The 27235-nt window shown below is 42.4% G+C and overlaps 1 protein-coding gene across 1 annotated transcript in view; it reads right to left on the bottom strand.

The window, feature by feature from the left end:
- Positions 1-2687: 2687 nt before the first annotated feature.
- The window catches only part of LOC126159497 (neuroligin-3-like), a 357313-nt gene continuing 332765 nt past the window's right edge, over positions 2688-27235 (bottom strand). The window contains exons 12-14 of the mRNA XM_049916554.1: positions 18544-18627; positions 17992-18510; positions 2688-2969 (exon numbers count right to left, since the gene is read on the bottom strand). Coding sequence (XP_049772511.1) covers positions 2688-2969; positions 17992-18510; positions 18544-18627 — 885 coding nt within the window. The remainder of the gene's footprint in view (positions 2970-17991; positions 18511-18543; positions 18628-27235) is intronic.

Genomic DNA, 27235 nt, shown 5'->3' with positions numbered 1-27235 from the left:
TCCCTATACCTACGCTTTCTTGCAGCAGAGCGTATTATGCAAGACAACTCTAGAATTAGAATTTTTGTACACACAGTGTAGTGTCTGCTCTTGCCACAATCTCTATTTGGTATGAGAGTAAAGCTGCTCGTTGGTGCCAAGATATTGGTTCCTGTCTTTTACACTATGTAACGAAACAACCCACATCAGTTAAACACATCAAAGCTTTTATTGACAACTCTGGGGTTCAAAAAAGTTCTGGAATTATCTAGAATACACACACTGAAATTGTAGTTCACAATTGCATGACATCTTGTCATTCGCATATGGAATGTGACCAAGATTTTGGAATTATTGAGAATGGTACCAGGAAAATCCTTGGATCCTTGTACCTGATGAGTGGGCACTGCTCAGTTCCAAGGCCAGGAGGAAACTCAAGGTAGTCCAGGTCACTGACAATGATTTCATCACACGAAATGGATTCAATGATTATCCCAGTACCTCAGTGAAAGGCTTGAGGAAAATGCAGTGGCCCCATTTTCTACACAAGTCATCCTTCGTCTTGTTTTAGAAAGAATCTCTCAGTGAAGAGCTAGAAAATTTTCAAAATGTTAGTACCAAGAACGCACATCATTGCGGCAGAAATATCAGTGCCTTCCGTGCTCTATAAATGAATAATGAAAAACGTAAGTTAAAATATCTGAAGTACAGAGACCTACCGACTCTACTTCCCTTTGTGCCACCAGAACAGGTTGAATTTTATCAGAAACTACTACACTGTGAAACTGAAAGGACACTGAAGCTCAGTTAATCATAATCATGAAGAAGTTGATGGTTATTCAGAAAATGAACAGACTTTGAGTCATGTTCACCTCAAGTAACTAGTTACTGCGTTCCATTGAAGTGTTTATAGTAATGTCACTATGATCCATGAGTCTGAATTAGTAATAAAAAATTACTGACAAAATTCGGGAAAATATAGGCAGTACATCTTCAAAAGTGTGCAAATAATCACTTTTTCCTTAAGCTGTTTATGGAATTTTCTGGAATGTCTCAGCTTCCAACGTAATTCAGTAAGAACTATAATTTTGTTACTTATACCACTTGGCTTCTAAGGGTCTCAACTTCAAACGGTGAAATCACGTAAAACACAAAAATAACATAAAAGTACGCAAACAGAAAGCTCATTACACTCAGTCTATAACCCATGCGTAGTACCAGACGCAACTGGGGAGTTGCGCAGTTTCGAACGAGAACATAAAAACCATCTTTCTGAATAATTCGCCAACTACATGGAAGTGCTAATTAAAAAGACAAGCAGCCTGAAATATAAGATGGTGTCAGGTTTTATAACATGTACTGAGGTACGAAAATCCTTACTACCGAATGTCTGACCCTGTAGCTGAGTGGTCAGCGAAGTATCTACGCTAGATTCTCGGCGCTGCGTTTTCTGTAGCGCAGGGGTCTCCAAACTACGGCCCGCGTTAGCTGGCCCGACATCCCTGGAATCCGGCCCGCCAAATATTTGAGGTGGTACCTATACTGCCAACAGTTGAGTCTCGAGGCCTATCGCGACCAATACACCGCGACATTGGCTCTGCTACTCGCTACAAGACTACATAACTAAACTTATTGTTGCGCCGCTTGAAATAAAAATGCGTTGACATACTCTACCTCTGTTACGTCTTGCAGTAATAGTTGTTCTAACAATGATTTTGAGATTTCGTTAACTTTGCAGGACGCTTTCGTGAAAAATGTGCAGTGACATTTTTTGTCGGTGAAATTCGCCAGAATTTCGGTCAGGTGCGTCCACCAATCAAAATTATGTAATTAAATAAAAATCGTAGTTCGTTTCAGTGCTAGCTATTCCCACAACCTTAGATTTTTGCGATTTCATCTTTCCTTTAGCCTTACATTACGGTCATCATGGAGTGCTAGGATGCTTTAATCCCTCTAGGTAGATCTTGGCACTTATGACTACGTGGAGGAGTCAATGTGGCCCGCGGACTAAAAAGTTTGGAGACCCCTGCTGTAGCGAAAGGAATAGAATGCGTCACATTGCGCCTTGCGAAGGCAATCGAAGATCTGCTTAAAGCAACAAGCATGAAAACAGTACGTTAACCCTGCATCTGCCCCATTTCTGACGTCACGTCTTTGGTTGAGGATGCCAAACGATCGGTTTGTAGCGTGTGGTCCACGCGGTTTCATTGAGTACTTATTATAACGCTGCTGAATACTTTTGAATCACCACAGTGTTATTTTGCTAGAAATTTAGTCTCTTGTTTCAGTATCGAATCCTACAATCGAAAGCCTGGGACATTCTGTTAGTTCTAATACGTAATGGAAACGAATTTTGTATCTTAATCATTCGGTCTAAGCCTCTGCAGCGTTGCAGGTATGACGTGAAAAACGGAGGAACTTTAGAGCCCCGAAAAGAGCTATGCATCGTTCACAGAGAGAGAAATAATGGGGTAGTGGAAAGGTCCTCATATGCCCCGCGAGGCACAAAGTAAATGGTAAGTACGATAGTAATGCTTTGGACTGAGCGACGGCACACGCCAGATGCACGCACACGGCGAGTAGTGTTAGGCCAGTCAGCCCTGCTCCGGCAGGCGGTCCGACGGGGCGCTGACGAGCAGGCAGCGGCGGCCCGCGGGCGGCGGCGCTTGGTGCGGGCGCCCGCGTCAGACGGCCGTGTCCAGCCGGCATCAGACGCGCATCTCGTCGATGGCGGCGGCGGGCACGCGCAGCGCGGGCTGCGGGTGGTGGTGCGGGTGGTGCTGGTGCGGGTGGTGCTGGTGCTGGTGGTGGTGCGGCGCCGCCAGCAGCGGCTGCGCCTCGGGCGGACTCTTGCTGCGCGGGGGCGGCGGCGGCCGCGGCACCGACAGGTGCATCGTCGCAGACCCGTTGGGCGGCGACGCCGACGACACCGACTCGCCGGTGGGGAGCGGCGCCACGTTATTGCCCATTTGCGTGATATGTTGGCCGCCCTGCAAAACAACACGAGATATTATACACTACTGGCCATTAAAATTGCCACACCACGAAGAAATGCAGATGATAAACGGATATTCATTGGACAAATATATAATACTATAACTAACATGTGATTACATTTCCACACAATTTGGGTGCATAGATCCTGAGAAATCAGTACCCAGAACAACCACCTCTGGCCGTAACAGCGGCCTTGATACGCCTGGGCATTGAGTCAAACAGAGCTTCGATGGCGCTGCCCATGTAGCTTCAACATGATACCACAGTTCATCAGGAGTAGTTACTGGCGTGTTGTGACGAGCCAGTCGCTCGGCCACCATTGACCAGACGTTTTCAATTGGTGAGAGATCTGGAGAATGTGCTGGCCTGGGCAAAAGTCGAACATTTTATGTATCCAGAAAGGTCCGTACAGGACCTGCAACATGCGGTCGTGCATTATCCTGCTCAAATGTAGGGTTTCGCAGGGATCGAATGAAGGGTAGAGCCACGGGTCGTAACGCATTTGAAATGTAACGTCCACTGTTCAAAGCGCCGTCAATGCGAACAAGAGGTGACCGAGACGTGTAACCAACGGCACCCCATACCACAACGCCGGGTGACACGACAGTATGGCGATGAAGAGTACACGTTTCCAATGCGCGTTCACCGCGATGTCGCCAAACACGGATGCGACCGTCATGATGCTGTAAACAGAACCTGGATTCATCCGAAAAAATGACGTTTTGCCATTCGTGCACCCACGTTCGTCGTTGAGTACACCATCGAGGGCTCTCCTGTCTGTGATGCAGCGTCAAGGGTACCCGCAGCCATGGTCTCCGAGCTGATAGTCCATGCTGCTGCAAATGTCGTCGAACTGTTCATGCAGATGGTTTTTGTCTTGCAAACGTCCCCTTCTGTTGACTCGGGGATCGAGACGTGGCTGCACGATCCGTTACAGCCATGCGCATAAGATGCCTGTCACCTCCACTGCTAGTGATACGAGGCCATTGGGATCCATCACGGCGTTCCGTATTACCCTCCTGAACCCACCGATTCCATATTCTGCTAACAGTCATTGGATCTCGACCAACGCGAGCAGCAATGTCGCGATACGATAAACCGCAATAGCGATAGGCTACAATCCGACCTGTATCGAAGTCGGAAACGTGATGGTACGCAATTCTCCTCCTTACACGAGGCATCACGACGTTTCACCAGGCAACGCCGGTCAACTGCTGTTTGTGTATGAGAAATCGGTTGGATATTTTCCTCATTTCAGCACACTGTAGGTGTCGCCACAGGCGCCAACCTTGTGTGAATGCTCTGAAAAGCTATTCATTTGCGTATCACAGTAGCTTCGTCCTGTGGGTTAAATTACGCGTCTGTAGCACGTCATCTTCGTGGTGTAGCCAGTAGTGTATTTTCATGTAACTATCTGCGCTGTATTTACATACCTACTGCCCAAGCCAACATAGGATGCGTGGTGAAGAGTATCCTGTACCGCTATTAGTCGTTTCTATACTCGTTCCACAGCGTGAGGAAATCGACTGTGTATATGCCTCCGTATGGGCCCTAATTTCTCTTATCTTTTATGCGAAATGGATGTTGGCAGCAACAGGATCGTTCTGCTGTCATTTTCAAATGTCAGTTCTCTAAATTTTCTCAATAGTGCGCCTCAAAAAGAACGTCACGTTCCCTCCAAGGATATATGTTTCAGGTCCCAAAATATCTCCGTATTATTCGCAAGTTTCTCGAAACTAACAATAGTAAATCCAACAACTCGCCTCTTCATTGCTTCGATGTCTTCCTTTAATGCGACCTGGTGCGAATCCCAAACATTCGAGCATTACTGAAGAAAAGGTGACACAACCGTCCTATACGCTGTCTCCTTTATAGATGAACCACACTTTCCTAAAATTGCCGGCCTGAGTGGCCGAGGGGTTCTAGGCGCTACAGTATGGAACCGCGCGACCGCTACGGTCGCAGGTTCGAATCCTGCCTCGCGCATGGATGCGTGCGATATCCTTAGGTTAGTTAGGTTTAAGTAGTTATAACTTCTAGGGGACTAATGACCTCAGAAGTTAAGTCCCATAGTGCTCAGAGCCATTTGAACAATTTTTCCCTAAAATTCTCCCAATAAACCAAAGTCGACCGCTCGTCTTCCCTACTAGAACCCTCACGTGCTCGTTCCATTTCATATCACTTTGAAATGTTAAGGCTAGATATTTAAATGTTGTGAATGTGTTAAGTAGGTCACTACCAATTCTGTAAGCCAACATTGCCTTTTTTTCTTTTTGATCCGCATTAACTTAAATTTTTCTAAATTTAGAGCCAGCTGCCATTCATTAACCAGCTACATATTTTGTCTAAGTCATCTTCTGTCATCCTAGAGTCCCTCATTTTCGACACCTTCCAATACTCCACAGCAAGCAACCGCAGCTTGCTGCCCACTTTGCGCGCCTCATCATTTATGTATATAGCAAATAACACCGATCCTATCACACTCCGCTGAGGTTCTCCTGATGATACCACTGCCTCTGATATACACTCGCCGTCGAGGACAATGTGCTGGGTTCTGTTACTTAAGAAGTTCTCGAGCCGCTCACATATCTATGAATCTTTTCAGTTAGCTCGTACCTTTTTCTTAACTCTCTATAGTGGGGTACCGTGTCAAATGTTTCTCGGAAATCTAGAAATATGGAATCTGCTTGTTGCTCTTCACCCATAGTTCGCAATATATCATGTGAGTAAAAGGCAAGCTGAATTTCATTCGAGCGATGCTTTCAAAAACCAGTGATGATTCGTAGGTATAACTTTTCACAAGGAAACTGCAGTTATTATGGAATGGTGTGAAGTATGGGAAAATTGTAGTTTCTTGGATCTGGCACTAGACACAGGAAATAGGCAGTGCTTGTAATACAGCGCAGACGTCACTAACAACTGCTAACGGTGTAATTTTCAGCTACCACGTTAAACATTTGAAGGCAAGAAGTAATATTATCATAGCGGTATTAATATTTAAGTCGTCTAATGTAAATTGTAGTAAATTTATAAAAGCCCACTCATTCAAACCGGTTTCTGTTTCCGCCATACTTTATTGTGCAATGTTAGTCGGGTGGTACGGGCTACAACGAAGTCGCGCAATAGCAAATCTTTTTGTTTTGTTTTTAGGGTACCACAGTAAGACTCAGAGGAAGCCTGCCCATAAGGGTCGAGAGAAGTGATTTGAGACCGCACCGAAGGAAGCAGCTTCACGTGCTTCAGAACGCGAAATGACCGTAATGGCTAATGCTGCTCATTTTAATGTTACTACACCTAAAATGCTTGGCGATTAGTGTCAGTTGTAGGCGAACACCAGACATCTATTAAATCTCAAACCGAGTTCTTCAGAACAACACTGTCTGCGGATTTTTTTAAAGAATAGTGCCTTCAGTGTCGAAGACGTGACTGATGGGCACATGAATTTTGTGCAGGCATGGAAGAATCAATGTATCATTGTTGCTACTATTACAAAATGAAAAAAAATAATGAAACAGATTTAGAATGAAAACTTCTTTTTGACTTTCAACTACGAAAATAATCCAGCTATTGTTTACGTCAACTTTCATAGTGTAAATGAGTCAAAATATTATTTTCCATAGCAAAATTTACATCTATCTTTGAAGTTCTTACCTAAATGTGTAATAGCCATGTGCTTTTCATACTAGTACAACCAGTTTGCGAATCATAAAACTACATTTTTTCAAATCTAAAAACCTATATTCTGTTGTATGGGCCATACTGTCCTATATTTTTTCTAACACCTCGAATTAAAAATCTTAGAAATATTTTCATGCTTTGCGTCATCGAGGTTACAAATCTTTCTTTCAGCATTTACACCAAAACAGATATCCAAATAAAGGTTTTATGCACCTATACCTCACTTCATATCAACAACAAAACTCAGTTTTGGCGTAGATGCCACACCAGCAGCCGTTCCCCTACTTAACTACTTCCATAAAGCAAGCCAAGTGTGCGCGACTTGGGATGCACTACAGTCCGTTTTCAACTATGGAATTTGACTGCTCCCGCCACCAACACTTGAATGCAAGCCTAGCGTTGTCGGCACTCAATGTAGTGCCACTTCTGCTGCGCAAAGCACTGTGCTTGCCAAATCTCAGTCAACCGTTGCCCGAAGGTTCCGTATAACATTTACTTACCGGTGCGTTACAACGTGCAACGTGACGTGAAGATTGTCGAAAAAGGAACATAATGAAACAGGATAGAGATATACACCACAAACGTTTCATAAGTTTTACGGGAGTTTTGTAGGGGATGAAGACTTCAAGCTTAATACTTTTCACGAGTTAAGCCTTTCACTGCCACAGAGACGTGTATGTGACAAGTTAGCTTATCAGTGGGGATTTTCTGTGTGTTATTGCTACATATCACTGTCCCACAGGGAATAAGAAGCTAACTAATATTTTTGCAGAATTCTTATAGCCTGCAACTGTGGATTGTGCTGTCTTCAAGTTTCACTTTCCATTCCTTTCCGTATTAGCGCATAGAATTAGCTGGCGCCTGCAGATAGGCAAACAAATGAACAGGTTTGCAAAGAGGGCAGCTGTCGCGTTTTCTCCGGCAATGCACGTCAACAAAATATCACAAGCACTGACGTTTTCCACGGCACAAATAATGCCACACTGACCGCCTGAAATTTCAGTTAAAAAGTTGAAGAAATTGTCTATCCACTGGCGTGCGTATGTTTTCTGTATGCCTTCTAGTTTTTGGCAACCTGCTTTGGAAAGGTCACAGGTACTTATGAGCAATTATATGACGTAATCGTAGCTACACAGATATGCGTACAACGTTATATAATTATATGACATAATCTTTCTTACTCAAAGACGTGTACAACAGAATTACTTCCAATTTCAGAACAAGTATTACAGTCAATCTGATGGTCTCACTATGGGTACACCACTTAGTCCTACATCATCTGAAATTCTTGTGAACAGTTTCTAACAGATTTTCTCACAGAAACAGCAACTTAGTCGTAAAATTATGCATCGGTACCCCTAGGCAATACGGTGCATTACTGCAACATCTAAATTCGCAACACAAGAAAATTCACTTCACAATGCGGCTGTGAGGCTGTTCTATAAATTTCTTCTGCTTTAATATAGATATTAGCACAAGAAGGCACTTATTTAGCATTTACAGATAAAACGCAGCTACAGATACGGTAATCCCTGCAAGCTCTCAGAGCCAAACAGCCACAAACAAGCAGGTTTCCATTCGATGGTGAATCGCCTCATATCTCTTCCATTGTCTGAATCAGTATTTCAAAGAGAACTACAGACCATCAAACAAACCGCTTCCAACTGTCTTTGACCTGATTGATAATGCACTAAGAAAACATAAAACGCGTAGAATTACGCAACTTCAGCACGCTAGCCAAGAGCAGTCAGTCAGCAGTTGTTGGAGGGAGAGAAAAAAAATACCAATTGCGACATTTCAGTTAACATTGCAAAAATGTTAAAGTCTCGCCACTATGGACGATTTTATAACACCAACGGCACATCAAAGTTTCTACTTGGCACAGATTGGGGTGTATGAAACCACATGCACGGTTTTCTGGGCACTCAGGTGGCAGTTACTTTATCTGAATACGATAGATGGGGATAAAGGAAGAAAGATTCAACCTTTGCTGGTCATCTTTTAAGCGAAAACCATTCATATAACGTATAACAAGAAGTTTTACACACTGTTGAGAAAAACAGAAAGATGATCCTGCCGGAAGTACTGGAAATCAACAAAGACATGACACAGAGGGCAGCTTAGTATTAAATTATTAGAATATGTTTTCCCTTTTCCCTTTCTTAAACTAAGTTTTCGGTGGAAGTATTACATTAAAATCGAATATTCATCTTATTTTTCATCCGCTGTTAAGTGTATCTTCACATAAAAGTTTTGTTTCCCCCTTTTTAGGGTTCCGTGCCTCAATTAGTAAGAACGGAACCTGGATCGCTTCGTTGTCCCTCTGTCTGTCTGTCCGTCTGCCAGACTGTTAAAAACACTTTTCCACAGAAACAGGTACACGTATCGACTTGAAATTTATGTCACATACTAAAGTCTACTGCCCCTTGGACTGAAGTTTCTAAGCTAATCTAATCAAAAGATACGGCCATTTATGTCACGTATTTTAATGCTCGCAAACTCACTCACCAAAACCTATAGGGTACTTACTGTTGGCCTGAAATCATGAAGTTTGGCAAGAAGCCAGGTTTCGCAACACAGCCAAAGGAAAAATCCGAAAACTAAATTCGAAATTACATCACACGAAAACCAATTTTTTTTCCCATCCGTCTCTTAAGACCCCTTTTTCTCAGGAATAGGTAGACATGTAAAGTTGAAACGTATGCCACATACTAAGGTCTATATTCCCTTGGCAGTATAAGTAACGCTAGCCTCTAATACGTTAGTGCAAAAGTGTGAGATGTGTTCTGCCCAAAAGCAAGCATGAAAAACAGCTTCTTCTATGTCCCTGTCAAACGATTGGTATACAGTATAGATCTCTAGGCTAGATATACATTCCTCCCGTTACCTTAAAATACATACTTTTTATTCTTTCTTCCGGACAACACAAATACGGTGAATACCATCGAATATAGACAAAAAACATATTTTTTCCTCTTGACGGTATGGACGTACATACTGTGTGTGACACATCTCGATAAATGTTATATGGCACTTAGTTCAACAAGTTTCCCTAATAATGAATGAAATAAACATTATGTTCTGTACAACTAATCTGCTATTTTGAGGCAAGAGATTATGATATGTTTTTAACAATGAACAGTGATTTCTACCATAAAGTTGACACAGTATGTGTAAGACACAAAGTAATATTTCGGTCCTGTCTGAACGGTATTTTTCTTATGTACTGTGGCAAAAATTTTGCTCCTTGCAACGACTGAGACGTACTGCAGACCTTACACACAACACGTCGGGACTAATAGTCACACCAAGCTATTTGGAACAAAATCAGGTGTTCATCTACTGCATGTTTCCTAATAACTTGCGAAGAATTATCTGCTGTTAGACTCGTTTCTTTTTTCTTCAAGCTGTCTATCTGACAAGATTGTCTTCTGAGATTAAAGAGAAGAGATTCTTCTTCATAAACCTGCGTTAGGGTCCTCGCTATAGTGAATAGACAGTTTACTGAAATTTACTGCTTCTTTTTCCTTCGTTAAGTGATAACCAGCTTATCGCAATGGAGTTCATCTTCAGATGGATACATTTACCTTACATGATGGCTGTACGAGCGTTTTCTGTTGCTGTAGTGATGTCCAATAGTGATCTACACACACACACACACACACACACATACACACACACACACACACACACACACACACACATACACAAATCTGTGGCAGCACTCACACTTCACAGCAAATAATGTTGCTTTACTACTTGACACGCATTTAATCAGAGATGTTTGCTACAAAAGTACTATTCAAAAGTTAACCAGGGAATCCATCATAGGACACTGCACTCATTACGTAAAAATATATCTATCTTACTAAACAGCTAACACAGTTCATTGTTCATAGGCAGTTCCAGGTTACCACTGTAATGAGACTGACCAGTATATTGTTACTATTTAGTGAACAGCTCGATATATCCCATAAATTTAAAATTCAATCCAATAAGGAGCAATTACCAGTTTTAAATTTTTACTAGTATTGTATAGTTTGACTAAAATACACTCCTGGAAATTGAAATAAGAACACCGTGAATTCATTGTCCCAGGAAGGGGAAACTTTATTGACACATTCCTGGGGTCAGATACATCACATGATCACACTGACAGAACCACAGGCACATAACAACAGGCAACAGAGCATGTCGGCACTAGTACAGTGTATATCCACCTTTCGCAGCAATGCAGGCTGCTATTCTCCCATGGAGACGATCGTAGAGATGCTGGATGTAGTCCTGTGGAACGGCTTGCCATGCCATTTCCACCTGGCGCCTCAGTTGGACCAGCGTTCGTGCTGGACGTGCAGACCGCGTGAGACGACGCTTCATCCAGTCCCAAACATGCTCAATGGGGGACAGATCCGGAGATCTTGCTGGCCAGGGTAGTTGACTTACACCTTCTAGAGCCCGTTGGGTGGCGCGGGATACATGCGGACGTGCATTGTCCTGTTGGAACAGCAAGTTCCCTTGCCGGTCTAGGAATGGTAGAACGATGGGTTCGCTGACGGTTTGGATGTACCGTGCACTATTCAGTGTCCCCTCGACGATCACCAGTGGTGTACGGCCAGTGTAGGAGATCGCTCCCCACACCATGATGCCGGGTGTTGGCCCTGTGTGCCTCGGTCGTATGCAGTCCTGATTGTGGCGCTCACCTGCACGGCGCCAAACACGCATACGACCATCATTGGCACCAAGGCAAAAGCGACTCTCATCGCTGAAGACGACACGTCTCCATTCGTCCCTCCATTCACGCCTGTCGCGACACCACTGGAGGCGGGCTGCACGATGTTGGGGCGTCAGCGGAAGACGGCCTAACGGTGTGCGGGACCGTAGCCCAGCTTCATGGAGACGGTTGCGAATGGTCCTCGCCGATACCCCAGGAGCAACAGTGTCCCTAATTTGTTGGGAAGTGGTGGTGCGGTCCCCTACGGCACTGCGTAGGATCCTACGGTCTTGGCGTGCATCCGTGCGTCGCTGCGGTCCGGTCCCAGGTCGACGGGCACGTGCACCTTCCGCCGACCACTGGCGACAACATCGATGTACTGTGGAGACCTCACGCCCCACGTGTTGAGCAATTCGGCGGTACGTCCACCCGGCCTCCCGCATGCCCACTATACGCCCTCGCTCAAAGTCCGTCAACTGCACATACGGTTCACGTCCACGCTGTCGCGGCATGCTACCAGTGTTAAAGACTGCGATGGAGCTCCGTAAGCCACGGCAAACTGGCTGACACTGACGGCGGCGGTGCACAAATGCTGCGCAGCTAGCGCCATTCGACGGCCAACACCGCGGTTCCTGGTGTGTCCGCTGTGCCGTGCGTGTGATCAATGCTTGTACAGCCCTCTCGCAGTGTCCGGAGCAAGTATGGTGGGTCTGACACACCAGTGTCAATGTGTTCTTTTTTCCATTTCCAGGAGTGTAAATAAACTGGTTATGTCACATACAGACTAATGTTCAAACAGGAATCTAATATTATACAGTCACTTAAAACAGATTGTCATTTGTTGCATTTACTCTTGAAGTCATTGACATTAAAAGTGTTATTTAGAGACTCTCGAACTAACTTCAGAAATGACTGTCGCTAAGTACCTCTTTTGTTAACGCCGAAAATATCTTAGTCTGTTGAGGTTTGCTTCTGGCTGGGAGGAGCTTAGTGACATGTCCTGCTGATACCTCTACGTTTGATCTTGTTGCTGTACACATTTGCTGGAAATATTGTACTTTGAATTGTGAAGTGTACGTACTGATGAATCAATTCAAACACTGATTAGTTCTACAAATGATAAAATAAACTCAACAAACTTCTGCTATACTTAAGGATAAACCATACCACAAGACACTGTGCCAACACCAAAATGAAACCATAATGAATGTTGTCAAACAAGGTAATTCAATGTAATTACTTATAATATTTATGTTCAAATCAAGAGAGGAGTCCAAATCATCTTTTTGATTGAGGTTTTAAGGAGATGAAAAACAAAGATGCAAAACAATTCAATGTGAAAAAAAGCAAGTGTGCAAGTAACATTGTAACATTCAATTTTATTGATTTTCAAAGAGAGGTAAAGGTTAGAATATGGTGGCGCTCACCTCTGATTCTTGTGACAAATGTATTAACTGAAAGAAAATATTAATACTAAGGGGATAAAAAGACACAATGAATTTTAAGAAAGGATGTATGACTAGATGACAATAGCAACAGATGTACAAGAGCATGTGAAGTTAAACAAAATTTTAAATATCACTGTACTGTTAAATATACTAATTTACTGACATTATCGATAGTTGGTGTGTGAAGAACAAAAATATATGTTGCGATAGAAAATCTATGAAATGAGAGGAAATAAGTGGCTGAACCAGTGGATGAGAGGAATCCAAATGTGGAAAAAATGTTGGTAGCGATAAATCAGTTTATAAACGGGAGAAAATTACACAACCAGGGCAATCTCAATTCAAACAATTGATGTTGATAATGATGAAATTTCAATGTTCATGGGACAATCAATCATTGCAAATCTTGAATGGGAAATGTTGTCAAGTGATAGTCATAATCTTGGGAGAAGATACAGGATTCTGAAGTAACATTACAGTCCATAGAAACAACAGTGAGGGAAGTGAAATCTAAATTGAGCAGTATAATTAAACAAGTAACAGGAGTATGAAGAGCAGATAGAAAGGAAGATAAAATTAACTTTGAGAGTCTTAATGCTGAACGTAAACATGTAACTGAACTATAATCTATTTTAATAGCTGAAACTAACCCTGTAGTTAATATTCAAAACTGTCATGTAACTGATGTAATTAGTACAGCGAACATAGTAAAATCAGTGATGATGTAAATGCAGTTGAAGATGTTGATAGAGATATAAATATCTTCTTAGCCTGAAAATGTTTGTGTGTGTTTCCTGGGAGTAAAAGCAGGATATATGAATTGTCAGTAGCATATGAATTTTTCAGCATTAGGTAGAATAACTTATTTATATAGACCAAAACTTTGTAACAACAAATCTGTTAGGAAAAACTACCAGAATTTCGAGAAACACTTAAACTTAATTGGTGGGTGTGTATCTGAATGTTTTTTCCAGCCAGTTTAAAGGTAAACAGAGAGAATTGAGTGTTAATGCAGCAAATTATGTCAATCAATTTGAAATGTTTAACACTGGTGAAAAACAAGCTAAAGAGATCTTTGCATTAGAACTAAATGGCTACTAAATAATGTGAACAGAAAGTTATGTTTGTCCTCAGTGTAAAATTACAAAGATTTGATGTGGCTGTTACATTTATTGAGAGACTCTGTGTGTAATGTAATAGTAAGTTTGTGTTTTTGTTAGACAGCGAAATGGAAAGGATACCACATGATAGACTATTTAAAGGGCTAAGAAACCACGGGACAAATTAGTACGACTCAGAATTTTGAACATCTGGCACCATTTTACATTGCCAAACGCTTTTGCAGGTAGAAAAATACAATGATCGCGTCTTGACTTTTCTTGTCTTGTCTACGCTATGAACAGCAACTTCAGTACTACCTTTTATTAGCTTTTTCCTTTCCTAAAGCCAAACTGATCTTCATGTAACACATCCTCAGTTCTCAGTTCCATTCTTCTTCTTGATCAACATCAACCCACAGCGTCCTGTCTCAAAGCTAACTAAAGCTCCCGACCGTTACAGTGTGTATTTAAAGCAAACCTGATTTGCATCCTTACAGCGCCGCTACTAGCGCCACTCCTGTGCGACTAGCGCGAAATCTGAATAGACATCATGTTTCAGTTGTAGAAAGAAGCGTACCGAATTCCGTTTATGTCCCACATCTTCTTTGTGTTGCAATTTTGTTTTACCGTTAATGTATATTCTCAAGCGTGATCTAGTTACGCCTGCAAATCGGTTAATTCCAACGCACCCAAACATTTGGAGAACTTTTGAGCAAAGACACTGTAGGTGCTGTGGCACAGGCGATAGATATTAAACATTACAACTTTTTAGTCTCTTAACAGAGTTTTGAAGACCTGGTCAAGGAATACGTCCCTCCAGTGAGATTCACCTTACGGAAGGTACCAAATTTTAAAAACTACACTATTACAATTGCTAATAATAATAATAATAAACTGAAGAATATCATCTCGCACAAAATACCTACACTGAAATGTGCATATCCAACAACACTAACATGAGAGATTACAGATGTGCCATTCAATCTGAAGATGTTTACATTTCAGGAATAACAAATCTGAAAAAGAATACGAACACTGAACAAATGATCGAAAATTAATGAGAAATACCCTTGGGTCAAAATGCATAAGCTGTAGCTTTGGGCTAAGAAGCAATCAATCGATCAAACAGTACATAGATATTCACAGTGAATTAGCAATCGCAAAATAACTCTTATGTTGCAGCCTTTTCGAAAGAATAAACCCAGACTGACCAGGAAAGTACTTGGGCTCGAACAAACAGATCTGTATGAACGTTTGGTTACAGGAACATTATGTACCTCTGAATGTGCTGGTGGGTGTCGTTTTTCTGCAAAACTCTGCAGTCATGCTCTAGATATCACTGTAGATGTAATTGTAGACGCCATACGCAATGCAGCAATGTTAACTATAAATGTAAATGCGGAATGTCAATAAAATGCTCCGAGCAATACGAATGACTGCAAAACGCACAGTGAAGAAATGCAAGTTGATCGCATGCCGTATTTGCACATTCTATAATAACAGTGCTGAACGCCACGTCAGTGACACTTTTGAAGTTGTTCACTGGTTCACCAATATCGCAGCCAGCATTCTGCCACGTGTAACGAAGCACTGGTCTGTATATTCCCGCAGATAACGGATTGTAAATGACAGAATGTATATTCATGACAAAGAATCTGTCGTGCAGTTTCGGCTGCATATTACTGGAACGTAGTTTAATGAAGTCTGCTATTCTCTTGGCATATATTTTATATTGCCTGAAGCAATACACATCCAGAGGTTGTACATATTTCGTAGTTTTAGGAGGAATGATTTTTAAATCTACATGTTTTAGATGCTTCCAGTAATACTCGTTCATTCGTATGTCCAGACCATGAGTCACAAAGTGCTAATGACTTTCTCGACAAAGTGGATTCAAAACTAACAGAAAAAACGTATTCAGATGTTGTTTCGTCATCTTCCCACTCACACTTGCATCGACAACGACATTTGGAGGGCACCGCGTTTCTATTTCCCTTGACACGCGGGGCCCAAACTTTCCACTGGATTCTTGGAAGAAAATATAGAGTTTGTCTGCCAATCGTCCGTCCATTGATACAGCAACATCGATCGTGTAACTATGTGTTGCACAGTTAACTGATTGCAACATCGCGACAGGGTTTCTCTCCCCTTTCATGGATAGTGTTCCGTCACAAGAAAGTTCATAGTTGAACTGACTCTGATCACAGTTCCATACAGAACTAATATCGATGTTTTCTCTCGTTATATGCTAATTGACGTAAGCAACAAACGTTTCAGCTCTTCTTCGTCATCCTTATCTTTTCGTGCTTGGAGCATAGTGATACAGCCTGATATTATCCTACACTCATTTTTCCAATTATTAATAAATCCTACTGAAGCTGTAAAGTTTGTACACCCGAGATTTCTGGCTACGTCCAATGCCCTATGTTGTAAATGCCAATAATGAACGGCGGAACCGCATTCTCGCGCTTCATCGAATTTCGCCATTACACGCTCCTTGGTGGTCTTGGACAGCAGTGTACGATTTCCTTTGAAAACTGTATTTCCTTCTCTTTTCTTTGCCACGTAATCCAGTATGTTTTTAATATTGCTTTTAGACTTCAGTTTAGGGTATCTTTTCGAAAGCTTGTCGTATGTGTCGAAACCTCTTAAGCAATAATCATCGTACATGTTCTCCAGTGTGTTGTCATCAAACGCCGTGATGATACTTGCAACGTTAACCTTCTTCTTGGGAGACGGTTCGTATTCACTGTCACTGCTTCCATCGCCTCTTCCCGCACTTGCCGTAGCACTACCGTTTGCAATGAGTTGTTCGTCATTATCATCCCCATCATCATCATTATGTGTTAGTGTTACAACAGTATATGTTTCTAACTTATGCTCATATTTCTGTACTATAATAGATACCAGAAAACATGCGTATGATTCGTCTTCTACACCAATACCATCTTCACGAAGAAGGGTTCTTCGTAACTTCATCTCAACCAATCGCAATACATTAGCAGGATTGATTACCAATCGCCGAGCCATCTGACGCTTCAATACACAAATAATGTCACAAAACGCAACTTCAGAGGCACACTGCACCGTCCCTACTGGTCCCGACTGGCGTACCGGCAGGTCAGTGTGCAATGCGGCATGGCATACGCAGAGGCCTCTAACGGACGACTGCAGAGTTTTGCAGATGCGGGAGTATCACTAGTGCAATACGGGACCTTTACATTATTTCTCACACGATTTTGGTGTATTTGTGTTTGTTCGAGCCCAAGTAACGTGAGTAACGTCGCACGTATTTAAAGTGTATGGGACCAAAAGAAAGAAAAACATACAAATCACGAAATGGATCGGACAATAAAAAATTATCTAAAACTGGCAGGGGTAGCACAAGAGTGGAAACTATTCGATCTGAAGTACAACAATGAAAAGTTGATCAGGAGAAAAAGCGTAGTAGTTTACAAATCTATACACCCCTAAAGGCGATAAAAGCAGGAAATGAAAAATCAGTTGTTCAATCATTTAGTATGTATACGTATGTATTTGACCCAATAAACTTACTGTTTTTTACCAACCATTCATTTTGAGCGCTTGCTACCGTCTAAGATGTTAAGGTTGTTGTCGCGTTAATTACTTTATCTCCCTCCTCCCCCCCCCCCCTCCCACGATCGGAACGGTACCATATCGTTACGTCATCGCGTAATACAGATAAGCCGTTCCTCCATCATAGCTTCCCCATAATCACTAGCGGCAAGCGTTACCAACATGCACTAACTATTCAGTACAGGGATGTGAAGTTTTATCCGCTGGATTTAGCCAGTGTACAAATTTTCAGAGCTGATAATTCGAAGGAGATAAAAGAATTAAATTCCAGCACAAATCGCTAACTGATTAGTAGGGAAGTTCCGTTTCCTTGTATGTACAGCACATTTCCGTTAATCATTATTGAAGACGAGGGAGCAGAGAGGCTGACCTGTTGCTGCGGCTGCATCTGCTGCTGGTGCATGGGCGGCAGCGGCTGCGCGCCCGGCTGCTGTTGCTGCTGCTGCTGTTGTTGTTGTTGCTGCTGCTGTTGCTGGGCGACGTTGGGCGAGGGCGGCGGCGCCTTGAGCAAGTTGGGCAGCACGTTGGGCGCGGGCGCCGACAGGTGCTGCTTGGTGAGCGTGTGATGGGACGGCGACGTGGCTAGCGGCATGCTCTGCGCCAGCATCATGGCGGCCGTGTCCTGCTCCACGTCCACCACGACGCTCGAGCTGCCCGAGTGACCGACGTGGTAGTGGCCCTGCGCGCGGTGCTTCCCCGATAACGTGTCGAAGCTGCCCGCCGAAGGCACGCGCCCCAGCTGGCCGCCCGGCGACTGCGCCTGCTGCTGTTGCTGCTGCTGCTGTTGCTGCTGCTGCAGCGACTTCACCTCCAGACGCGTCTTGTCGCGCTGGTAGTAGACGCCGGCGAAGATGAGCACGTTGAGGATGAGCAGCGAGCATCCGATGGCGATGGTGACGCTGAGCGCGGTCGAGTAGGCGGCGTAACCGGCCGCTTCCAAGCTGGCCAGCGTGTCTCCGGTCGAGTTGCCCTGCTGCAGGTGGTGGGTCGCCTGCTGCTGCTGCTGGTAGCTGCCGCCACCACCGCCTCCCACTACTGTCACGCACGTCGTCATCAGAGTGTCCATCGTCGTGACAGACACCTGGAAGTTATCGAACATCAGCAGCTTGTAATATTTCTGGCTTATTCAGCCATCATATTAGGCTCCAAGAAGCCGTTCCCAGAGCAGTGGAGATGCAAGAAGTATATAGATGACGAAATGTGGTGTGAGGTACCTGTGACAGATGTTAGATTCGGTACCATTTCCGTGGGAAAGACCGCCTGCATAATGCTACTGCTCTGATTGGCTGCTGTGTTCGGAGAAAGGGCGCCAAAACGTTGAAGTATAGTTATTATTATTAGTTAAACTACTCATTGGTATGATTTCACTTTTTAATATAAATATCTCTCAACAGCTGATTATCAGTCATTTTAGAATTATTAAAAACAATTTAAATAAAAAACAGAAGACTGATGAAATTGGAGACGTAGCACTTCGGAAGCGTTCGGATCATGCCTTTTCTGGTATGGCGCGCGGAGTGTTTCGGGCTGTTCGTCACTCTGGATTAGGCAGTCGAGAAGAACAGTCATGTCTGCCGTAGGATGTGTTTCCAATTTTTATTTACGTTCCTGTTCGTCACTGGATTAGGCAGTCCAGGTGTACAGTCATGTTGTCTGTGGCAAGATGTGTTTACCAGTATTCAATATTAACAGATTCACTCCGGTAGTCATGAGGCACAGACACGTGCCACAAATAGTGTGAAGATACATTTTCGTAAACATTGTGTTTGATCACGTACTTTGTTGTATCAGAAGGTGCTGTATTAAGATCATGTAGTTTTCTTGTGTGGCTATATTAAAATACGCGAGTGGCATCCCAAAAAAGTGATACATTATTTCAGAACAGAACCTCGCTAAAAGTCAGTTACAGCCTCAAGATACAGAACCTACGACCTGCGTGCTGTTTTCTGCGCTGGAGACATCAACTTGAAGACCTTCGTATTTCACACAGTGCAGTGGAAACAACTAGGAGCCTCACGTGTACTGTATGCACAGAACAAACGTGCTAAATGACACGTCATCTGCAGTAATGCAGAGGAGGTAAAGAAAGATGATCGTTATTAACACCAACAATCAATTCATTCTTCCTTTCTTGCCGTAAGCTGCCTGTTAACGAGCAGTGATGGGCCCGCTTAGCGGTCTTATCCATTTTCGGCATAGTTTCGTGAATGATTCAGAAAATTCTTTCGTGTGAAAAAACCACGTCTCACATAGAAACAACGATAATAATGCAAATGAATCACGATCACTAGGCTACCAGGAGCGTGATCTGAAACTCACTGTTTCAATTGGCACTTGAGATCGCAGAACGATATGATAATGGTGAACAGACTGGAAGACATCATTAAATTCGTTTCTATTGTTATGGTAACTGTCCTCTAAACAATTAGCTATCAATTACTTTGTTATTCTAATCCCGGTATTGTATTCTGCACCGCAAAAACTGTCAAGATTTTCCATCGATACGAACAAAATTAGGTCCTATGTTGACATACATGATCATACTGACAATATGTTGAAAGAACGAACACCAGCCACGAGCATTACTGAATTAAAATGAAAGATGCGAAAGGCTAAGGAAATAACTTTTACTAGGCAACTATTCGTGAGCAAGAAATAAAAACATAGGTATCTGTTCACTGGCGTCACCATGAATACATCATACACAGCTGCGAAAAGAATAGTAGGAAACTGGAAGGGCCGGCCGAGATGGCCGAGCGGTTATAGGCGTTACAGTCTGGAAGCGCGCGACCGCTACGGTCGCAGGTTAGATTCCTGCCTCGGGAATAGATGTTTGTGATGTCCTTAGGTTAGTTAGGTTTCAGTAGTTCTAAGTTCTAGGGGACTGATGACCTCAGAAGTTAAGTCCCATAGTGCTCAGCGCCATTTGAACCATTTTAAAAAAACTGGGAGGTGATATGCATTCATGAACCAACAAGGCAGAAAACATCATCATAATCATCATCGCTCTCGCTATCATCATCGCCGTCAACAAAGTCATCACCATCATCACTGTAATTATGACAGTCCCGTCTCAATTACGCCATTTCATATGATCAGCGTTTCAAGAACCCTTCATCAGGTAACTAACAAACTACAGAGGGTAATCACGCAGAGTCATCAAAATATTATCAATGAGAATGATAAGTTTCACAGAGAAGACATGCTTTTGCTCCATAGATCCATAGTGAGGAAATCCTTGACAGTGTATAACGGTATAAATCAAGGACATATCACACATTCTTACAAAAAAAAAATCGATACTCTAAGGTTCCTTCCACAGATCCTTACAAAACTAAAGCGACACGCTAGGGCTCCTCCACAGATCCTAAGTGAAATGATCGTCGTGGATGCTGAATATATTAAAAATCTTGAAACCTTTGGTTGTTTAAGAGGCAAAAATTACCTTGTCACGTTGTTGTTGTTGTCTTCAGTCCTGAGACTGGTTTGATGCAGCTCTCCATGCTACTCTATCCTGTGCCAGCATCTTCATCTCCCAGTACTTACTGCAACCTACATCGTTCTAAATCTGCTTAGTGTATTCATCTCTTGGTCTCCCTCTATGATTTTTACCCTCCACGCTGCCCTCCAATGCTAAATTTGTGATCCCTTGATGCCTCAGAACATGTCCTCATTAGTGATGTGATCTACCCATCTAATCTTCAACATTCTTCTGTAGCACCACATTTCGAAAGCTTCTATTCTCTTCTTGTCCGAACTATTTATCGTCCATGTTTCACTTCCATACATGGCTACACTCCATACAAATACTTTCAGAAACGACTTCCTGCCACTTAAATCTATATTCGATGTTAACAAATTTCTCTTCTTCAGAAACGCTTTCCTTGCCATTGCCAATCCAGATATTCAGTCCTCTCTACTTCGACCACCATCAGTTATTTTGCTCCCCAAATAGCAAAACTCCTTTACTACTTTAAGTGTCTCATTTTCTAATCTAATTCCCTCAGCATCACCCGACTTAATTCGACTACATTCCATTATCCTCATTTTGCTTTTGTTGATGTTCATCTTATATCCTCCTTTCAAGACACTGTCCATTCCGTTCAACTGCTCTTCCAAGTCCTTTTGAAGCCTCTGACAGAATTACAATGTCATCGGCGAACCTCAACGTTTTTATTTCTTCTCCATGGATTTTAATACCTACTCCGAATTTTTCTTTTGTTTCCTTTACTGCTTGCTCAATATACAGATTGAATAACATCGGGGACAGGCTACAACCCTGTCTCACTCACTTCCCAACCGCTGCTTCCCTTTCATGCCCCTCGACTCTTATAGCTGCCATCTCGTTTCTGTACAAATTGTAAATAGTCTTTCCCTCACTGTACTTTACCCCTGCCACCTTTACAATTTGAAAGAGAGTATTCCAGTTAACATTGTCAAAAGCCTTTTATAAGTCTACAATTGCTAGAAATGTAGGTTTGCCTTTCCTTAATCTATTTTCTAAGATAAGTAGTAGGGTCGGTATTGCCTCACGTGTTCCATCATTTCTGCGGAATCCAAACAGATCTTCGCCGAGATCGGCTTCTACTAGTTTTTCCATTCGTCTGTAAAGAATTCGCGTTAGTATTTTGCAGCTGTGACTGATTTAACTGATAGTTCGGTAAATTTCACACCTGTCAACACCTGCTTTCTTTTCGATTGGAATTATTATATATTTCTTGAAGTTTGAGGGTATTTCGCCTGTCTCATACATCTTGCTCGCCAGATGGTAGAGTTTTGTCAGGACTGGCTCTCCCAAGGCTGTCAGTAGTTCTAATGGAATGTGGTCTACTTCCGGGGCCTTGTTTCTACTCAGGTCCTTCAGTGCTCTGTCAAACTCTTCACGCAGTATCGTATCTCCCATTTCATCTTCATCTAATCCTCATCCATTTTCATTATATTGTCCTCGAGTACGTCGCCCTTTTATAGCCCCACTATATACTCCTTCCTCCTTTCTGCTTTCCCTTCTTTGCTTAGAACTGGGTTTCCATCTGAGCTCTTGATATTCACACAAGTGGTTCTCTTTTCTCCTAAGGTCTCTTATTTTCCTGTAGGCAGTATCGATCTTACCCCTAGTGAGATAAGCCTCTACATTTGTCCTCTAGCCATACCTGCTTAGCCATTTTGCATTTCCTGTCGATCTCATGTTTGAGACGTTTGTATTCCATTTTGCCTGCTTCATTTACTGCATTTTCATAGTTTCTCCTTTCATCAATTAAATTTAATATTTCTTCTGTTACCCGAGAATTTCTACTAGCCCTCATCTTTTTACCTAATTGATCTTCTGCTGCCTTCACTACTTCATCCCTCAGAGCTACCAATTTTTCTTCTACTGTATTTCTTTCCCCCATTCCTGTCAATTGTTTCCTTATGCTGTCCCTGAAACTCTGTACAACCTCTGGTTCTTTCAGTTTATACAGGTCCCATCTCGTTGCATTCCCACCTTTTTTGCATTTTCATCAGTTTTAATCTACAGTTCATAATCAATAGATTGTGGTCAGAGTCCACATCTGCCCCTGGAAATGTCTTGCTATTTAAAACCTGGTTCCTAAATCTCTGCCTTACCATTATATAATCTATCTGATACCTTCTAGTATCTCCAGGATTCTTCCATGTATACAACCTTCTTTTATGATTCTCGAGCCAAGTGTTAGCTAAGATTAAGTTATGCTCTGTGCAAAATTCTACCAGACGGCTTCCTCTCATTTCTCTCCCCCAATCCATATTCACCCACTAAGTTTCCTTCTCTTCCTTTTTCTACTCTCAAATTCCAGTCACCCATGACTATTAAATTTTCGTTTCCCTTCCCTACCTGAATTATTTCTTTTATCTCATCATACATTTCATCATTTTCTTCATCATCTGCAGAGCTAGTTGGCATACAAGCTTGTACTACTGTAGTAGGCATGGACTTCGTGTATGTCTTGGCCACAATAATGCGTTCACTATGCTGTTGGTAGTAGCTTACCCGCACTCCTATTTTTTGATTCATTATTAAACCTACTCCTGCAATACCCCTATTTGATTTTGTATTTATAACCCATTATTCACCTGACCAAAAGTCTTGTTCCTCCTGCCACCGAACTTCACTAATTCCCACTGTATCTAACTTCAACCTATCCATTTTCCTTTTTAAATTTTTTAACCTACCTGCCTGATTAAGGGATCTGACATTCCACGCTCCGATCCGTAGAGCGCCAGTTTTCTTTCTCCTGATAACGACGTCCTCTTGAACAGTCCCCGCCCGGAGATCCGAATGGGGGACTATTTTACCTCGGGAATATTTTACCCAAGAGGACGCCATCATCATTTAATCACACAGTAAAGCTGCATGCCCTCGGGAAAAATTACGGCTGTAGTTTCCCCTTGCTTTCAGCCGTTCGCAGTACCAGCACAGCAAGGCCGTTTTGGTTATTGTTACAGGGCCAGATCAGTCAATCACCCAGACTGTTGCCCCTGCAACTACTGAAAAGGCAGCTGCCCCTCTTCAGGAACCACACGTTTGTCTGGCCTCTCAACAGATACTCCTCCGTTGTGGTTGCACCTACGGTACGGCCATCTGTATCGCTGAGGCACGCAAGCCTCCCCACCAACGGCAGGGTCCATGGTTCATGGGGGTAGGAACCTTTTCACAAACATATAAATATAATATTTTGATTAGCTTCTGAACCACAGGTCATTAATCTGGGGAAAATAGTAATAGGAATTAATCGATCATTAGCATCATTGTTTAGCTGATGACAGTGTACAGTGTGCCTCTGCTGTAAGTAACCCCAGACAGCTAATGAAAGAACGCAACTGAACAAGTTTGAAAGTAGGACTGAAATGTAATCACGATAATGTTAATTAATGTATGATGTAGATATCAAAATGAAGTATACTCAATTGTTGTTGTTGTTGTTGTTGTGGTCTTCAGTCCTGAGACTGGTTTGATGCAGCTCTCCATGCTACTCTATCCTGTTTCTTCATCTCACAGTACCTACTGCAACCTACATCCTTCTGAATCTGCTTAGTGTATTCATCTCTTGGTCTCCCCCTACGATTTTTACCCTCCACGCTGCCCTCCAATACTAAATTGGTGATCCCTTGATGCCTCAGAACATGTCCTACCAACCGATCCCTTCTTCTGGTCAAGTTGTGCCACAAACTTCTCTTCTCCCCAATCCTATTCAATACTTCCTCATTAGTTATGTGATCTACCCATCTAATCTTCAGCATTCTTCTGTAGCACCACATTTCGAAAGCTTCTATTCTCTTCTTGTCCAGACTATTTACCGTCCATGTTTCACTTCCATACATGGCTACACTCCATACAAATACTTTCAGAACTCAATTAACAATGAGATAATAGAAGCTGAAGATGAGTTCTTGAATTTAGGGCAGCTGAGGACGACGACTGTTTGGAAAGCAATACAAATAAACGGTAAGACAAAACTGACCTCGAGTGGTAAACTGAAAGATTTATTAAGGCACGGGTTCCAGTATCTGAGAAATTATAGCATTTTCATCGATGTATTTTAGCAGTTTAGACTTAGTGCATTGAGACATAAAATTTCAGCCTGAGAACCATCGAAAAACTGAAGGCTGCTCAGTGAATAGTGAATAATAGAAAGATACATGCTGGCACTAATATAGGACAAACAAGCAGACAAACATATCGGGGTACGTTGTGGTCTGGACGACGTAACAATGACCAATGAACATGTAGTCTCGCGAATGTATGTTACGATGGACCACCATGTTCTTTGCTGCATTCAGCAGATAAGGGAAGATCGAGGTGACGATATAATGGAAGATGATACTTGAAAACGTGCTAGAATGAAATGGACGCTTATCTCTAAAGAAAGTAATGCACAGAAAAATTTAGTGGAAGCCTAAATCGAGTAGATGTGTGAAAGGGTTGCTAATGATGATACCGTGATCAACAATTTCATCGTTACGGCACAGCAGGAAAATGCAAGTACAGTTTGTAGACAAGCATAGTACGGAAAAGGTGTTCATTATGTGAGAGATATAATGAATATGTTCTGCAGATACTGAGTGCCACTGAATGTTTTACAGACAAGAAATAATTCATGAATAGAGTTTATCAAGGTTTGCTACAAATTAATTTTGAAGAGTCTGGTAATACAGCGTAAAAAAGTACACTACGCCACCTGCACCATGATAATAGCCCACGCATATTGTCAAAACTATTACCGAACATATCGTAAATTGTAAACCGTTGCAGCTCTCTCCATACAAATCAGACTTCAACGGCCTCTCTTAATCCCGTCAACCTATTTTTTTTCTCTCTACGTCAAGGCTACCTAAGATCAACAGCACTTATGAAGAGATGAATCTGTTGTTTCGAATACAGTATTGGAAAAAAGTCCTAAGTTTAGATGACACTTCGCTCTAAACATATTCAACTGGAAGAGCATTACTAAATATCGCATCAATCTGCACACATAAAGCATAAGCTGCCATTCTTCGTTAAACTATTTTGTATCGGATGTCTTGGCGCTACACAGTAGCGTCGAAAACTAAAGCAACAAACGGTCACTACTTGATTTTGAGCTTGTGTCAGCGCGGCAGTCGTTTAAGTGTGGTCGGTCGTCATCACTCGGTCGGAGGAACTATTCGAAAGATATCCAGATAGTGTATTGACTTTCACGGTCGCCTGTCGGAAGAATACCGTAGAGTAATACGCAAGTAGGGAATATCGTTCAAGATTAAAGCATTCATGGAATTTGAAATTTTATTCGAATCTTGCTGCTTCATTTTGTTATTGTAATTCAATCACAACTTTCGACAAATGATGTAATAAACTAATAATAGCATCTCAATGCACTGTGCTTAATGTACTCCACCTATTCGGTAATAAAATAATAATTATGAAACAATCTTTCGCGGCCGGCCGGAGTGGCCTTGTGGTTCTAGGCGCTACAGTCTGGAGCCGAGCGACCGCTACGGTCGCAGGTTCAAATCCTGCCTCGGGTATGGGTGTGTGTGATGTCCTTAGGTTAGTTAGGTTTAATTAGTTGTAAGTTCTAGGCGACTGACGACCTCAGAAGTTAAGTCGCATAGTGCTCAGAGCCATTTGAACCAATCTTTCGCGTCCCAGCACAGGTGGTGCCTTTGACTAATCTTGAGGCGGTGTAACCTGCGTTGGCGACATATTGGTACTTTTTTGATGCTTTTTGGAAATAGGATTCATCCTTCACAACCTTTATAACGGAGATGAGAGTGAGAAAGAATCTCCATGGTTAACTGGGAGGTTGGTAATGTCAATATTGTTGATTGTAAAGGAGTAATGTTTCTGATCGATTCTGCAGAAGTTGTAAATTATTACTTTAATATAACGCTTTTACTGAGCTCTTAGATACAAGTGAGATTATAGCGAATTGAGCAGGTGAGGTGTCAGATCTACTACACTTTACTATACAGTCAGTCAACTATCGAAATGAATCAGAGATGAGTGTTCTTAGTCACACAGGTTCTGCTAACTGCTGGCCTACTGGACCTGTTACAGTTTACTATATGGCCACTTGTCTTTGGAGTATAGGAGACAAGTCGACAGTAATAACTCGGTCCTGTCATTTACTGAAATGCTTAAGTATTGTTCGCTGAGATAGAGACAGGCATTCTCTGTTCAATTTTATTCCAAGAAATGTACAGTAACTACCCATCTCGCAGGTAACATG

This window comes from Schistocerca cancellata, chromosome 2 (assembly GCF_023864275.1).
Source record: "Schistocerca cancellata isolate TAMUIC-IGC-003103 chromosome 2, iqSchCanc2.1, whole genome shotgun sequence".
In the NCBI taxonomy this organism is placed as follows: Eukaryota; Metazoa; Arthropoda; class Insecta; order Orthoptera; family Acrididae; genus Schistocerca; species Schistocerca cancellata.
The sequence above is the reverse complement of the archived record's forward strand: the minus strand, read 5'-3'. Positions and strand labels throughout refer to the sequence as shown.